The 17434-nt window shown below is 35.1% G+C and overlaps 1 protein-coding gene across 1 annotated transcript; it reads right to left on the reverse strand.

Moving 5' to 3' along the window:
• Positions 1 to 16947, reverse strand: LOC116216352 (unconventional myosin-VI). The gene is made up of 11 exons (XM_031552563.1): positions 16828 to 16947; positions 15839 to 16012; positions 12226 to 12264; positions 11138 to 11231; positions 10338 to 10468; positions 10157 to 10234; positions 9128 to 9257; positions 8218 to 8308; positions 6449 to 6599; positions 5027 to 5699; positions 1 to 1546 (listed from the first exon to the last, which is right to left on the reverse strand). The coding sequence occupies exons 2-10, from the start codon at positions 15974 to 15976 to the stop codon at positions 5487 to 5489; spliced, it is 1065 nt and encodes a 354-aa protein (XP_031408423.1). The 5' UTR covers positions 15977 to 16012; positions 16828 to 16947; the 3' UTR covers positions 1 to 1546; positions 5027 to 5486.
• Between the last annotated feature and the right edge of the window lie 487 nt (positions 16948 to 17434).

Genomic DNA, 17434 nt, shown 5'->3' on the forward strand with positions numbered 1-17434 from the left:
TTTTTAAGATTTATACCTAATCCTGTTCAAGAAAGGATTTACACTGCTAAGTTAATTTGCTCAGACCATTCTGTACTTTCTCATCATTTCAAAGAGTCTCAGACCACTACACAGTAAGGAGAAAGCAGCAGTTTCAGCTATCGATATGATCAGTCTACTGGCCATTCCTGGGCTTCACAAGACAAATGCTAGCACCACCTGTGAGCAGTAGGAAATACTGTGGCAGATAAGGCTTCGCTGACCTCAAAAAATTACTGAATTCTCTGAGCCCTTCTTTACCAATCCCTCCCTTCTTCCACTTTGAGAGAAATTTGCCAAGTTGTAACACTATATGATTTCAGGTTTACTTTCACGGGCAAAGCATGAAAATATCCAGAATGCTATATGTGAAGCACTCAATTTGGATATTCAATTGAGCTTATTAAAGTCATGCCTGAGACAATAAGATAGCAGCTGTAAAAAATCTGAGGACAAAACCACAATAATTTGAGCCAAGATGCCTACAAATTAACATCGTACATGATAAAAAATCCTACCTAGGAATGACACATAGGCATACAATTATGAAAAGTATACATCTAAATGAAATTTGATTAGCAAAGAGAACAAATCTGGGAGCCTAACATTTCTTACACAACTTTCTTTCAACTACAACAAAGCAGTAAAGGTGGTCACATCACTAAGCGAGTGACACGATCATGTTGGTAGGTTCTACATACAATTTGACCAATCAGTCAAATCATTTTTATTGAATCTTTACGCCAAATTCTCACATACATTTGCTGGCTACAAAGCTTCTTCAGAAGACAAGAGATATCTTGCTTTGCAGGCAGTGTGGATTTGTACAACAAAAACAAGCAATTCCTATGACGCACCCAAAAATTCAAACAGAAGACATTTAATTTTCAAAACCCAAATTGCGTATATTCAATCTGCTTTAAAAAAGCAACCAAACAACAACAAAAAAAACTTACCAGACAAGACACAGAAATAACTATTATTTCTGCCCTCAAAGAGGGATTCTTGTTAAAATAAATAAAAAAAAGAAAATGAAGCAAAATAAAACACACAGATTCATAATATACTATTGGAACTACATGTCCTAAAAAGAGTACATTATTACTACTTACCACTGAAGAAATTCCATTCCCTTCTTTAATCATAAAAATCATAACTTAAAATGGTTGCCATTCTTGCCAAAAGTCAAGAAATAAGAGAAAACTGCATTTATATTCAGAAACACCTACTAAATTATGATATAGCAGTAAGCAAAACAGAGAAACTCTTTAAATAATACAAAAATACATAAAATAAGCAAGAGCTTAGTATTCTCCAAAGGATGAGGCCAATGAGAAGAAAAGAAATTTAAGAACTGAACTCCATACCTGCACAATCCTACATCAAGTTTTGTCTCTTCAGTGCTGAGTTCTGCCCCAGTTTGGGCAATTCTCATTGCAAGCTCACGATCACGACGTTCCTGTTCAAGAATTGCCTGGTGCTGGGTTTCCTCTTCTCGTTCTCTAGCTAGCTGAGCCTCAATTTCAGCCTGTATTATGAAAACATATAAAAAAACACATTGAATCTTATCTAATCAAAACACTGCATAAGCAAATGAATAGCAAAAATACACCTAGTATATTCGCAGCTTTAAAAGATACTAAATTTAGTGAATTAATGGTATTAACAGTATTAGTATTTTTGCTTGATTCAAGAAAAACAACAGCTACAAACTGCTATCCAGATTCTCATAAAATTTATCAAATCATTAATGTATTATCTATTCAGATTGAAGTGCCACAAAACATTATTTAGAAAAACATTACAGCCTTTAAAAAATACATTTCATTACAAAATATACTTAAAATTTGCCTACAAACATGAAAACTTATGATATAGAGCCTTATGTTTATTCTCCACATCACTAACACCATAATCCCTTGATATCCTGCACTTAACATTGTAAGACACTGCAACAGGAACTGATTTGCACACAGGTCTGGGAGTTCATTCTGAAAAGAGATGAACACTGGAATCCTCTGTGGACTCGGTCTGGGTTTGAATTTAAATGAACTGCCAAACTTCAACTTCCTGCAGTGGAAAAATAATTCAAATATAATGCCTCTGCAGAACAAAGCTGTAATTCCAGCTTACCATCTATATTTAACAAAGGGTCTTGCACACATAACAAGAAAATGTGACCATTCAATTCCAAGTTCTAAAAGTCACATATGCCAACTGTTAGTTGTGCCTTCCTTGGCGCACAAGTCAACACAGGAGACAAAGTCACTTCCCCCTCAGCATCACAAATTTGCACCAGAAAAGGAGTACAGCAACACCAGTAACTTTTCACTATGAATCCCATTTTACATTATCAAATAGTAACTACCAGAAGAAGGAAAGATAATGAATAATTAACTATGTAGAAGAAAGAAATGCCCTACTGGATAGTATGTCTATCTAATATCCAAATGCAACATTTTTAAGTGTAAATTACATTCTGTAAATATCCACATCTCAGAAACAGAAGCACAAATAAAGACTATGCCTAGAGATGATCAAAGTGCTGGCAGACCAGACTTCTAAACTTTCTGCCAGGAGTCCTGTTTGCTTTCTGAGTGGACACACCCTTTATGTTTCAAGAGTAGCTAAATAGCAGCTTACTCCCTTTTTACATTTAACTTCTAGAAGCCAGATTTGCTTGCCTACTATTCCAATACTGGTGACAGACAGCCACACAGCAAAGATCCATTTTTCATCAGTTAGGCTGTAGTGCTGGTGGTAGTTCCAGAAACATGCTCATCAGGAATGATGGTGAGGACACATATCTGGCAAGAGTATGCAGAAACCAGTAGGATAAGCAGCACTTTGCTAACTCCAAGTGTAACAAAATACAGCAAAGGAGAAAAATTCTGTTTCTGATTCATCACAGATAGGACATAAACGTGGCTGTATTCATCAGCAACCACTGCCCTTTGCTTGCTGCAGTAGCCACAAAAGGAAATCATTTTCTTCCTGAAACTCCCCTCTGCTCAGATTGCCAGTGGAATCTTTAAGGAAAACAAGGAGATCAGTGTCCTGACACAACTCGGAATGAGAGTTCACGATATCCAGGATAAGTCAGAAGAGTCAGGAATCAAGGCAGATGGAGAAGGAGGAGGATTTGAACTGCGCATATCTTACACAAAAATAGTAATGGCCTCTCAGTACTACCAGTATTACGAAAATGTTTACAGGTAAGCTGACACTGAACACAGCCTCAGTCCATAAGTAATCTCGAGATTAAAAAAAAGAAAAAAAAAAGAGCAAAGTTACTTGGCATGCAACACCTGCAAAAATTCATAACTCTAAACTACAATTCTGTAGTGTTACGTATTTTTAACTTAAAAGTAAAATGATTTTTAAAGACATTTAAAAACAAGTACACCTCCAGTCCAGTATACCTGAACTTGCATGTGGACTAGAAACAGGTGTTTTTTCTCAGGATGTTCTAATCATGATTTTCTCTTATGTTTATTACCAAAGCAAATGACTACATATTGAAAGCTTTAACTGCTTACAGAATTTCCCTCATAAAGATAAAACGACAAGAACCACTAGGACAAGTTTTGTAACATGCTAGTAAGTCCAAATTCCTGGACTTTGCTGTTATATTATCACGCAAGAATTCTGAGCAGTTTTGGGCAGTGCCTTTGAGTACCATAAAATAAATAACCCCAGTCATTTCTATGCATAACATTTTCTTTGATTTTCATTTTCTTAGCAGTTTTCACTGATTTGGGCAGACATCTTGTCTTACTCCAGAACAGCAACCAGAATATGTTACTAGTTTCAGCTCTAGAATGCTTAGAGCTGACCTAACATTCATGATAAATGTTCACCTTTCTTCTCTTTTCTTCTACCACAAGCACACTGCAGCTAAGGCCTAGTTAAAAGGTTATTTTCTCTACAATAAGCACATGCTTCCTCTCTTGAAATGTTTGCACTAGAAACTGAGCAGTATTAAGCTGCTTGAAGGCTTTCAATTTAAAAAAAAAAAAATTCCACATTCTGTAAGGAATTATGATGATTACTCATATCCCAAGTCACAAGAATGTAGCATACGATGTGCCACAATCAACAGCTTAATGCACATCACTGCACAATACTACTGTAAACAGAAAACAAATGAGTAACAAGTGGCAAACAAAATAAATTCAGTTTTAGCAATAACTACCCAAACAAGAGGCCAAAGAGTGACCTAAATGGTTAGGTTAAAGAACATTGCTAACACCTCTTCTTCCTGAACTCAACATCCTCCCCTGACTGCCATGCCTTTCAAAGATAATCAAAAGTAGTTTTGAAGTGACAATGATCTGCTCCTTCAGCACTCACAGGCACATCCTATCAGGTCTTTTGGACATACAAGGGTCCACCTTAAATGTTCCCTAATCTGAACTTTATTTACTTGCTGCAGATTTTTGAAGAAGATTCAGGGACCTGTAACTCCTGAAGGCTAGTCTTATAAGTAAAAGCAAAGATCATTCTGCTTTTTTCTTTTTTTTAAGTTTTTGTTTTCTTCTCCTCATTATTACAATTGTAATATGCTGAATAAATTTTTCTCACCTCTCATTCTGCTCTCTACTCCCATTCAACCATGTCAGCACACACTATCGAAAGAATTTTAGTAATAGTAAACTTTTAAATATTATCCTTTTTGACCCTCTCTTATGTCTCAGAGAAAATATACGTGCTTAATACAAACATTTCCCAAGCAGAAGCTTCTTTATGGGTCTCATTCATATACACATTCTTTCTTATCTGAAAACTGAATTTAGATTATGCATTTTTCTGCTTGTAGTTATAATTCAGTTATAACACTACTTCTAGACAGATTATATTAGGTGTACCAAATGCAACACGGCTGTATAATTTTGAGACCTATTTATAAATATTGCCATTAGACTCAGTGGAAATTGTAAGCCATGAAAAAGATTTAAAAACAAAAAGAAACAAAAACAAATCAACAAAACCACAGCTAAAACACTACCTGAATACGCTTTTCTTCCTCTTCCCTCTTTTTCCTTTCTTCTTCTTCCTGTTTTCTCTTTGCCTCAATCTCAGATTTCCTATTAGAAAAGAGGAAGAGGAAATAAAAACTTTTAGTAAGTTACTAAAAAAAACGCAAGCAAACAATTAATATCAAAGCATCCTCCATAAATTTCAATGACAATCCAAGAGACCGTACAGTTATGACAAGACCTGTATTTAAGTCAAGGACTTTTGCAAGTCCATCTGTTTTACTGCTGCATCATAAAATCTTTTAAATACTTTATTCTGACTACACTTAACTTAAAAAATTGCTGGGAAAGGAGAGGAAATACTTTAACAATGAATAACACGCTACACGCATAATTCAAGCAGCTCTCTTTAAGCACAGTAATAATAAAAATAACCTGAGTGCTTTTCCTATTTTCTTCTTATTCTAAAGCCAGCAACTTATTCAGTACTCACAGACGCCTTTCTTCTTCTTCCTTCCTTCTCCGTCGCTCTTCCTCTTCACGCCTCTTTCTTTCTTTTTCCATTTCCTCCTGGATGCGTCGTAACCTCTCTGCTTCTTCCTCTTGCTGTTTTTTCTTTTGCAGCGCACTCAGAAGCTGCTCTGAGCTTCTAACTAAAGCATCATATTCTTTCATTATTTGTTCTCTAGTCATCATTGTGGTCTGCAAAATGATAATAACAAGAGGGGATCATATTCCTTTGCATTTGTAATTCACTTTAAAAAAAAGTGTATTTAAATATTAAATTTGAGAAATGAGAAGTTTTGAGTCTTGCAATTAAGTTACGCATATACCATACAACCATTCTCCCTTGTCCTATCACTATCCATCCTCGTAAACAGCCAGTCCCCCTCCTGTTTATACGCTCCCTTCAAGTACTGGAAGGCCACAATGAGGTCTCCCCAGAGCCTTCCCTTCTCTGAGCTAAACAAGCCCAGTTCCCTCAACCTTTCTCCATAGGAGAGGTACTCCAGCCCTCTGATCATTTTGTCTGAGTTTTGCTGATAAGAAACCACGGAAGCAAATTCAACAAACTAAATTCCATTTACAACCAGGTCTGAAAAAACTCATAATTGAAATATAAACCTCCTCATTCTGTGATGTTTTTAGGTTTCCCTCCTGATTAATAATAAAAGCAGTAAGTGAATTACTAACAACACCCATCTCACAAGATCAACATACGCTCATACTTTAAATTTTCCATTGGTGATTCTGAAACACAGATAACAGTGATAAAATCCACAATTACTTCAGTAACATTAACAAACAATTTAAACAGGATTTAGTTGTTTTCACCGTCTCTATAGAAATACCATTTTTTCATTTAAATGTCTTTCCTATAAAAAATTGAATACTTTGACCTTTTAAATTAAGTTCTCAGAAGATTCCTATTTTCCTGATTAATATCATACCTTAATTTTGGTCATTGAAGCATCAATTGAATACTCCAGCTCCTTGATTTGCTTGCTTGTCTCTGCCTTCCCCTCTTTCAGAGCACTTACTACTTCATTAAACTTATCAAGTCTCTTTTTCAGCGTACGGACCTTTATCAGACCATCAATGCTGTAAATGTAAGGCAGTTTTATTTGAGATGTTTTCACAAGTCTGTATTTCTAAAACTACCACTACCATTCAACATGAAAGAAGTAAACAGGGAGACAAGTTATGCTTTCAGATAGAGTCCACCACCTTGAAATGCAAACATCAGCATGAACTAACTGAACAGCAAAGGAGCCTTTTACTAACAATCATCATTAATACCAATTATCAGTGACCAGGTCTTTAAACATATGGGAAAATTGATTTTTATTACAAGAATCAGTGGTTGGGTTGTTTTTGTTGTTTTTTTGTTGTTGTTTCTTTGTTTCATTCCTGTTGTTTTGTTGTTGTTGTTGTTCTTCTTCTTACTTTTTTCCTTTTTCCCCCCCACCCCTCCAATAATAAACCCATTAGAATCATCACCACTTGAAAATTTTCAGTGGAGTTGAAAAACGTGAGTTGTGCCATTTACAGAGCTATAGGGCTTAATCAAGATAAAAACAGAACCAAATCTGGTCAGGGAATCCAATATACTTTGCAGCTTCCTAAAGAAGCAATACTGAAGACACTAGATACAAGTTACAACTCTGCAAACACAGTCTTCTTAGAAGTCACTGAAATCAGAAATGCCAAGGACCAAAATGAAACATAATTTTCAAAGGATGCAGAAAAAATATTTTATAGGAAATCCACTAATAAAGAACAGAGAACCCAATCTCTATCAAAGAGAAAAAGGTGTCAGCAATACTTAATGACCGCTTTTTTGTTTTTTCCCATCAATACTTCATGAAATCAGATTAAAGCTAATGAAATTATTTGATTTAAAGAAGAGGCAAAATAGAACACAATTATTATGATAAACAAGAAAGAAGGCCTATAATGGAAGGTATGAATGAGTAAAGGACAAAAATTCATGAGCTTAAATTGCAGTTAAGTCTCTCTAACTAAGTACCCCCAATAATTACACTGTGTATACACTGATGCTGTGTTTTGGTATAGGAAAAAAAGCAATGTCAGTAATACACCAGTGTGTTAATTGTTGCTGAGCAGTGCTGAACAGACAAAGCCAAGGACACTTTAGTTTTTCAGCTTTTAGTAATGTCCTGCTAGTGGAGGGAACTTGGAAGCATAAAGAACTGAGAGGGGACAGAAACAGGACAGTTGATCTAATCCGGCCAAAAGGATATTCTATATCATATAAGATCATGTAAAATAAATGTTTAAAAATTGAGGGGAATTGGCCTGGAGGACAGCTGCTGCTCAAGAGCTGGCTGGACATTAGTCAGCAGACGGTGAGCAATTGCATTGTGCATTACTACTTCTTAAAAAAAATGCGTGTATGTGAATACATACATATTTTATATATATACACACACACACACTTACATATATATATATATAAATCATTACTGTTATTTTTCCTTTCTTCATTTTCTGTCTCTGTAAATAGTTTTTATCTCAACTCACGAATCCCTCTTTGTTGTTTTTCCAGTTCTCTCCTCCATTCCACTGGGATTGTGGAGTGAGCAAATGAATGTGCAGTGCTTAGCTACTTGCTGGGTAAAACCACAACAATCTCTTCTTTACATTCATAAAAAGTATTAAAGCATCCATTTTCTTCAACCCAGGAATATCCTCTTACCGTGGTTTGTGTTTTCTCTTGCAAAGCCACATACGAATAGTCTTTTGTATTTTGATGCAGGCACTAGCTCGGTATTTTATCTTATTTTTCACTGTAAACACACAAGAGATACTGAGTCTCAACGGTTTAAACAATTTAACACAACTTCTATATTCCTCATATACTTGTAGGCTACAGTATGTATACTACGTGCATTTTGAGAGCCAGGTCAAATACATAAAACACAGCAGACAACACAATTCACAACCCTGAGTGAGGAGCCTCATAAAGGCTCCCCCAGTAATAATTCAGCATAAAAAGAAAAAAAAATCTCCAAATAAAATCACTACCACCACAAATCTTTGTTTCTCATTGCTTTATTTCTACTCCTCACCAGAAGCTGAGCAGGCCAAGCACTTACAAACTGTCTATCAGTTGTTCTGGGCACTTACTTGCTTTATTGACAATAGTTGCACAAGTGGAGATGTTTGCTCCATTATGCATGTCAGTGCCTTCAAGCCTGCAGTTTTTGTCTAGAGGTAACCTTTATGCAGGTGCCTTCCAGGTTGTCAGCTGGGAGTACAGCTATTGCACTTTCCAGCTGATGTAAAAGTCACTTCCTCCACAAGTCCTGTGACTGCTAGCTACTTCTGAGCAGGTGTTTACCCATACATTAGTGAGCACCCAAGCATATCAGATACCGGAGATTAGAAGATGCAACCCACCACTACTTTTACAAACCTCTGCTTGAAGTCCTTATATGTCCCCAACACACAGCATACAAAATCTCACCAGCCTTGAAAGCAAACTACTCAGATTTCAGTACAGAAGCACCTGCCATACATGCTTCTTGGCCACATTTAAAGGAGGTTATAATTGCTTTGTTGTATTTTCAACAAATACTTTAGTTTAATCAACATAAAATACATACGTTTAATCACTGAGAGAGAACACCATTGAACTTTTTTCCAGCGACTGCAGATGAGCCAGTGATTCACCCTTTTAACTAGCTCTGCTAAGTGATCCGGATCAGACTTCATTATCTGATCAAACTCTGCAAACTAAATACAAAACCGGTTTTACAAATGAGGAGCACAGATAGTGGTAGATATTATTACTAAAGAGCACATTAAATTCAAATGGTAACATTTTTAACATCATCATTATATTGGCTATCAATTAATTCAAGCGAGTATGTATGCCTGGCATCTTTAAAGACAATAGGAATAAGTACTGTTTTGTTTTTAATTCATGTGCAACACTGCATTTTGCAGTAATCTATCAATTCATCATCATTAAAAATATTCATTGCTTAATTTTTTAAAAATAATTTGTTTATCCACTTCCTATATACTCACGCTGACCTTCCACATCTACAAGACACCTGTAACTCTGTAATGTGGGGGAAAACACTTCCCAGTTTTTAATTTTTGTGTAAGAGTCCAGCTGAAGTTAATCTTTTCTGAAAACCCTGCTCCTCTACTTTTTAACATTTATCAGACAGTAAAGACATTATTCTAGAACTACAACAGCTTTTCCTGTCTATTTACAATAGCTTTCTACTTCTTTCTCTGCACAGAAGCAGCAATGCTCAGAATCGTATTTCACCTACAATTATTTTAGTAGAAAGTATTTATTCATCTGCTCTGATTTGCTCTTTTAGTATTCAACAAAGTCGTCTTAAGTGACTGGTACAGCATCTGGGCAACCTGTGGCATATAATTATTGCTTCAGAAATACAGCAGCATTACCAACAATACTATGAAATCAACTTCTAGTAACATTAGAATCGATTTTTTAAAACAGATTATGAATAGTATTTATGAACAACCCTGGGCAAACTTATTCTAGTTGGTCATGCTTTCGGTAGGGCACTGAACAAAGCCACCTTTAGAAGTTCCTCCCTTCCAATCCAATTTATTCTACAATTCATATCCAAATAGAACAAGAAAAACCTTACCTTGCCAGGTCTAAAAAACACCTTGGTTAACCCAAATTTGTAATCAACTTCATTCAGTCCCAAAGCTTTAAATAGTGCCTGAAAAACAGGAAACAGGTTGATATTATGCCTCCTTCAAGATAACACAACAGTGTGTTTTCAATCCTAAGTAATAGCAAAGAAGAATTAATTTCTCTCTTACCTTGCAAAAGAGTCTGGGATCCAGTCGCGCCAATTTTTCAGGCAAATATTTCTTGTACATATTATATAGTTCATGAAATGAAGCTCGTGAAGGGAAACCACCTTGCATCAAATCCAGAACAGACACCATTCCTAAATACACAGAAACACATGCATTAAAAGTGAGCATCAGTAAAACTGAGAGACTGTTCAGACATAAACAAGAATTTCAGCTGGGACTCAATTTATCCTCTGACATACAATCATTCACAAGAAGTTAACGCTGAACACATGAGTAGAGTCTGAACAATCTCTCCCCATCTGAGATGTAAGCAACATCCAGTCATAGAGAGCATGTTTTTTTTTCCCACTGGTCATTTTTTCTTTTTAGCAGACTTGATATTTTATAATTCATTTTTAAAGAAAGAAAGAAAGAAATGACGCCCAACCAGGCTTTTATTTTTAGCATGCAAATGATATTTTTGAGATGCGGTACAGATACAGTGTAAAATGCAAATGCTGTACAAGAACATTTTGTGCTCTTGCATTACTACTTATCAGTTGCTAAGATGTAATTTTAATGTTCCAAATCCTGTTACTACATTTTAGCTGTACCTATCTAGAGCGTCAGTAAAGCATAGACACAAAGTCAAAAAAAAGCTCCAAATCACTTCAAGCAGTACAGACTATACCAGGTTTTGTCCACTGCTTCATAATGCTAGCAATGAAATTTACATGGAGACATACATAAAAAAATGGACTTGTCAATCTATAATGTCCAAATTAATAAACATAGGGGAAAATATCAGATGCATATGCTACCTGAGCACTGAAGCTGGGAGAGGATCTGTCCTCCTTCAAAATGGTGACTTGTCATCTTTAAATTAGGTTTGATGCAGCGAATAAAGCTAGATCCCTGTTATCAAAACAACAAGTTAGCAAAATCTAACATTTTGAAACTTGAAATAAGTTAGTCATTTAAGAATTACTGGGGGGTGGTGGAAAGGGAAGAAATGAAATAATGGTCTTCTAAAAAGAAATTCTGACATTCTTTTGCTCTCACATATCTTTTGACAGTCTTGCTCTAGTCTTAACGTAACAGACTTTTGAGCTTTCAATCGACTGCTTTTCTTGCCACTAGTACAATTTAGGATGTAGCAGCCCAGATTCTGCTGCACTCATTATCTTCTTCACAGTGATATCACCTAAACACCTCAGCTCTCCAGAGATCACATGGTACTACTCTGCTGACACTGGAATCATGCCAGGTGAACCTGACCTTCCTTTCTTGTAACTTTCAGTTTTTACAATTTCTTTTGGCTCATGTCTTTGCTCTCCTTTCCTGCACATTGTTCCCACCTGCTCTTATAACTACAAGTACTACCTCCATAATTTTGACCACTGCTTTCTCTGATCATTCACAGTCATTCTCTTTTTAAGGAAGAGTGAAATAAAACATTCTAGTTATAATTGCTTTAATGCAGTCTAGAGTCAGAAAGTAATAACTTATTGTCTATCTTCTAAACAAAAATCTCTAAATATTTTGCAAATTATTCATCAATGATTAAATGATTCATCAGTGGAGGGAAATTAAAGTGACAAAAATGGAGACTGCAGCTCAGCTGGTTTTAATGTGTATTTTTGTTTTGTTTTTTTTTACCTCTGTTGTATAATTTCCATTCTACATCTTTTTTTTATTTTTAATGATTTTTGGGTCTTGCTTTTTCAAGAAAGCAAATTATACTCATGAAATAATATTCCTCACCTGCAGAGCAGGATACTTGAAAGGTGCCATATAACTGCAAACTATGAAGCATTATTTATCACTGGACAACTACTACCTTATTTACATGAGATAATGGATAATTTGTTTCAGAAAATTATAGATCTACATCTCTGTATATACTTACAGTACTGTGAAGTTTCTCAAGAAGCAAATTTAACTGAGTCTGTAAAAGAAAACAGGCATTTCAGTTGTCTTGCCATGACAACCATGGAAACACACGCACAAAATAGTGGTATGGCATTACTGCATGCATGTGTTGTTAGTAAACCAAACAGAACTGATAAATCAAACATTCACATTTTTTAACAGACAAAATCATGCAAGAGTGCATGAGTGGTTCTGAAGAAACTGCTTGTGTTTAAATGAACAACACCTCCATGTGTCACCAGTTATTTACTGTAATGTAATTGTTGTAAACAAGTGCAAGTTTTTGTTGGAAAATAAAGGAAATAATGCCTGTGTAATAAAATTATAAAGGAAATGAGACTGACAGCGATAATTAAAAAAATAAAATTCGTGAAAGTCCAGATTTCATCTTTAACAAGTGTACTTGTAGATAAACAATACAAAAAAGATATGAGATATGCTCAGCTTTTTTCTTCTTCTTTTCAAAGGTATTTCGGCTTGAGAATCTAAGTCAAAAGTTATTTCAGCACATGAATCTGCATAATGTATTTTAATTCCAAACTTGCACATTTTTAATTCTGTATTGATGACAACAATGTAGTCAACAATAGTGTTAAACTACATTTGCTTAAGCTGTATTTAAAGATATAGTATTAAGGCCACAATCCTGTGATTAACAGGGGGCAAGAGTACAGGACCATCAGATACTTAGGATACCAAGGGAAGCAGTCACTATTAAATACAAATTAGTAGGGACTTAAGTATTCCAGAACTACATCAGAAAAACGGTTACACTTTTATGATATGGGTATGTCTATTCTACTACATATATGACTCTTGTACCAGCCTTTCTAGCTTACTAGCAAACATTAAGTACGTAGGCTGAAGTAAAACAAAATTCTAACTGTCCTAACAGATTCCTCATTTTCCATACTGGCACGAAAAAAGGAAAGGAACTGATTTTTGACTGATTTTTTTTTTTTTAAACCAGATGTTTCAATTACCTTGAGTCCAGGAAATCACATTTGTCTTAGCAATATGCATCACCTACAGCTGTTAGTCTTCCTTCCAGTGGATAATTTTCATGTATTTTTCATGTTTCATGGATATAGTTAGAAAAACAAGAAGTTTCACAAGAGGTATGACAAACACCAATAACCTCCTGCTCAGTGCTCACACTTCATATTTACTCTGGATACAATCTTTATGTTTTCTTAAGTTGGAAATGCTTGATTTTGGAGAGGAACATTTATTTTCATTAAGAAGTATGGTTCTGTTTGAAGAAAAATACCCCTTCCTTATAGTCCATGACTTCACAAGAAATAAGCCACAGCCTCTTTCAGGCAAACTTCACTAATGATCACATGAATAAGGTATATTGCTAAAACTGCTCTTTGAATTATCACAATTTAATCCACCATTAATGAGTTAAGATAAAACCATCCCAAAGATTGTATACATCTTATGAACTAATTCATCATAATTTCCTCAACTGGTTTCTGTGAATTAAAATTAGTTATAAGGAAGGGATGTTTAAAGTGCTTTGTAAAAAACAAGTCCCCAGCTAAGAATTGTTGTATCTAGAAGAATTCAAGACTCGCTGACATACTGACAGGCTATGAATTCTTGATCTTACAAATATGCAATTCCTATTCAGATAACAGAATTTATTTTGGCAACATCTAAAGTGAAATTATCAAGGCTATTAGTGTTCATCAATAGTACATGTTGTGTCTGGGAAGGTAACAGTAAATGAATTACTGAAATTAACACACACATCCAAAATGCCATGGAAGTTGGAAACACGGAAAGAACTATAGATTGATGGGCCAGATCCAAAAAGGACTTTTAGTCACGTTCTAGGTGCAGAAGTGAACAAGAAAATCCAAAATGCAATCCATGAAGTTCCTTTACAATTGTTGCCCAACTTATAAAATGCCTCCATTTTATTTCAGCCTTTCTTGGACAACTGTATCTTTCACATTTCCACATTTACTGCAAGCGGGATGCTAAATCCAAGAGGAACCGAAAACTGAGGTGGAAGAAAGTGGAAATTATCTCAAAGATCCCAGTTGCTTTAATTTTGAAAATGCAATTACAAAAAAACAATGAATTCAGCTCCACATCCAACAGATGTGCAGTTGCAGGGCTTGCTTAGGAGGTGGCATATCTGCAAGTAATTCTGTTTTTCATTCTGTCTTCTGCTCATGCATTTTACATTAAATCAATTGGTGTAGTTTAATTCTACTAATTGCAATGTAATAAGGAGAAGGACATAATCAAAGCGAAATTCAAGAGAGCAGGATGCCCAATATTAAAGTTTTATACCAAAACCACTACCTTATAAACCAGCTCTCTCTCTTATGCTTATTGGCTCCACCAAAATTTATTTTGTCTATGTAACAGCCCATCTCCAGAAGGATCTCAGGAGAATTCCCTCTGCTAGACTGACCAGTAACTTGGTGAAAGAGAAAAAAAATGTATTGAGATAAAACACTGAATATAGATCTGAAGCAGAATATGGTTGCTATACAAAAAGTGCTAGTTCCTTTTCTTCCAGCTTCTGCATTCTTTGAGAACAGTTCTAAAAATTGGATACAATTATGTAAGAAGGAATTTATCTCGCAGTCCCAATTCAGTACATAACCTTAACATGGAAAAGAAATGCAGAAACACTCTTTTGCTATTGGCAAGACCCCACTCTACTTGCAGGTTTTTGGATTGTCTAAGACACCTGCTTTCACCAGGGGGACTCTAGGAAAGTGGTTTGGGGTTTTAAGTGCCTTACGTTAGGTAGCATACAAAAAATGTTGCAACACTTTATTTGAAGGCATGTAAATCCTTCGTTGGATCTGGCCCAGATATGTTGAGAAGAGCTCTTGCTGAAATTGCAGCAGCTCTGTCAACAGTAAAACCATGAGATTGAAAAAGTTACCTGCGGCCCATGGTTGTGCCTGCTTTTCCTCTCTTAATTCCCCTATAGTTCTCTTTCTAGCCATCCTGAGCTGGAATAGTCCAGCTAAAATAAAATTGCTGAATGAGAAAAGGATGCAGAAAACATTTGGAGAAGACAAGGTATGAAGGTCAGCTTTACAACAAGCAGAAGAAAGGAGAAAATGAGAAGCATCAGATTCAGGCATCAAGAAAGGAAACATTCAGCACAATGAACATATTTCTGTGAAAACCATGACTACCAATAGTTTAAGAGGAAAAACAGTGTTAGGTTAGGCACTGAATTTTGAACATAATAAACTGCAGCCAATTCATCTTACACAATTAAGATAGGATGGAAGAACATCTTCTGCACATTTAGAAGTCCTGAAAGTCCACAGAATTCAAATTTAGATCAACATCTATGTGGCTTTGCAAAATTCTGACTTCTGAATTACTGCAAAAGCTCTGTAAGGAACTACTATAAAAGATATTTTTGACAGAAATTTGAATGTACTGTTTTTTTATATTTCAGTTAAGGGGAAAAAAAAAACGAGTTTTTTTTGTTGTATGAATCCCAGGTAAGCACTAGTTCTCCCATCCTTAAGTTCTACTTGTTTCAGGTAATTTAGAAATGGCATATATTACAAGAAAATAGATTATATGCTATATTATATTACCTTGAATTTGTTTCCCACACTGATGAAACTAAGTTTCCCAGCTTTTTGTTTGGGATCCTTGTTGTTATTAGTGTTAGATTCAAACAGCTGCCGAACAAACTTGTCCTTGGATTCACATATAAGAGATTCAAGTGACATGTGCAAAGCATCATTATTTTTTTCCACAAATTGTGTCTGAAAAAGAAAAGCCAAGACATAACAGCAATTAATCTAGCTGCCCCAATGACTGAAATCTTAAGGAAAATTAACAAAAAACAAAGCTTCATTCAAAAGTCAAAACGAATACTTCAGGTAAGTATTTTCATGTTATTTCAAACTTTTCAACTGCATACTCAAACTAATGAAACAGACAGAAAAGGATATTACTGTAATCATGAAACACAAATCATTATCCTATCCCCTTATTTTTTCAGACATTACATTTCAGAATTCAGTATTGAATGTTTCAATGTTTTTGTATGACGATTAATCATAAAAACATACAACCATCCAGATGGCATCTGAGGGTTACAACTTCAGACATTTCATATTCTTACAATAATTCTACTGCCAGAATAAATGGAAAAGTGTAACACATGACTTTTAACATAGAATAAACAGGCACTGAATACAAGGACAAATAAAGTACTGAAAAGTTACACTTCAGTCAAGCACTTCTATATTAGATAGTACATTCCCCTCCTCCAGATGCAAACTTCTGTTCACATAAGATTTGTAGTACATCAAAGATCAACATATTTAATTTTGACACTGTTACCTATAAATTTGTAAGCAGCTCCTATACAAAATATGTCAACAGAAGCCTTTCATCTGAGAAATTAAGAGAAATTAAAATATATGTTAAAAAAACTACTTGTGAATTTCCTTCTGATGAAAAGAAATTTCACTGTTTTTTCTTCCTTTTTTTTTTTTTTTTAACCAATAAACACCACAGAGTATCAGAAATCATAACAGAAATAGCTGACTTCTTTTTGCTTAAGTAAAATTACCGTCTCGTAGCATACTGCTCCTGCAAAATGCCGGATAATAAAGCCTTCATCATCTCTGATATTTCTGTGAACAGCCAGTTTAGACTTCCTAGGGATCTAGAATTAAGAATTTGAATTATAAAGAAGAACCGAATTAAACCAGAAAGTGAGAAAAATTTATGGCTAAGACATCATCATGATTTTGCCAGGAACACTAAATGTTGAAAGTCATACTTCTTGCAGCACAGTTGTGAGGACTACTACTATTTTTATTCAAACAAAAATATTTGAAGAAAAAAAAAACTGCTTTCATTCTCATTCACACACTTAGAGATCTCAAATTCAAAACAGGATTGCTAAGATCACCTAGTCAAGTTTCTTTTGCCTTTCCCAACAATTTCAATTATTTTGCAGCTGGTGACAAGTTGATGAACAGCCTTGTCATATGAATAAGATTAGACTGAAGCTTAAAATGCTTTTAAAGGGTATATACACATACTGACAAGAACTTTTCATTACATGGGAACCTAAGTAAACAAGCTAAAGAAGAAAATTTAAGAAAAGTAATGTGTTGGCAATTTTCTTTGGCTCCCTTTGCTTGGATCTTTTTCAGCAGGGATTTCCCCCC

The sequence above is a fragment of the Meleagris gallopavo genome, chromosome 2, assembly GCF_000146605.3.
Source record: "Meleagris gallopavo isolate NT-WF06-2002-E0010 breed Aviagen turkey brand Nicholas breeding stock chromosome 2, Turkey_5.1, whole genome shotgun sequence".
Taxonomy (NCBI): Eukaryota; Metazoa; Chordata; class Aves; order Galliformes; family Phasianidae; genus Meleagris; species Meleagris gallopavo.

Excerpts from the sequence above, each read along its gene's own strand:
- LOC116216352 (XM_031552563.1), bottom strand. The coding sequence starts at position 15,976 with ATGTCACTTGAATCTCTTATATGTGAATCCAAGGACAAGTTTGTTCGG. Across the intron at positions 12,265-15,838 it reads GTGTGGGAAACAAATTCAAG|ACTCAGTTAAATTTGCTTCT; the intron begins GTAATATAATAT and ends TTTCTTTTACAG. Across the intron at positions 10,469-11,137 it reads CTCCCAGCTTCAGTGCTCAG|GAATGGTGTCTGTTCTGGAT; the intron begins GTAGCATATGCA and ends CTGTGTATTTAG.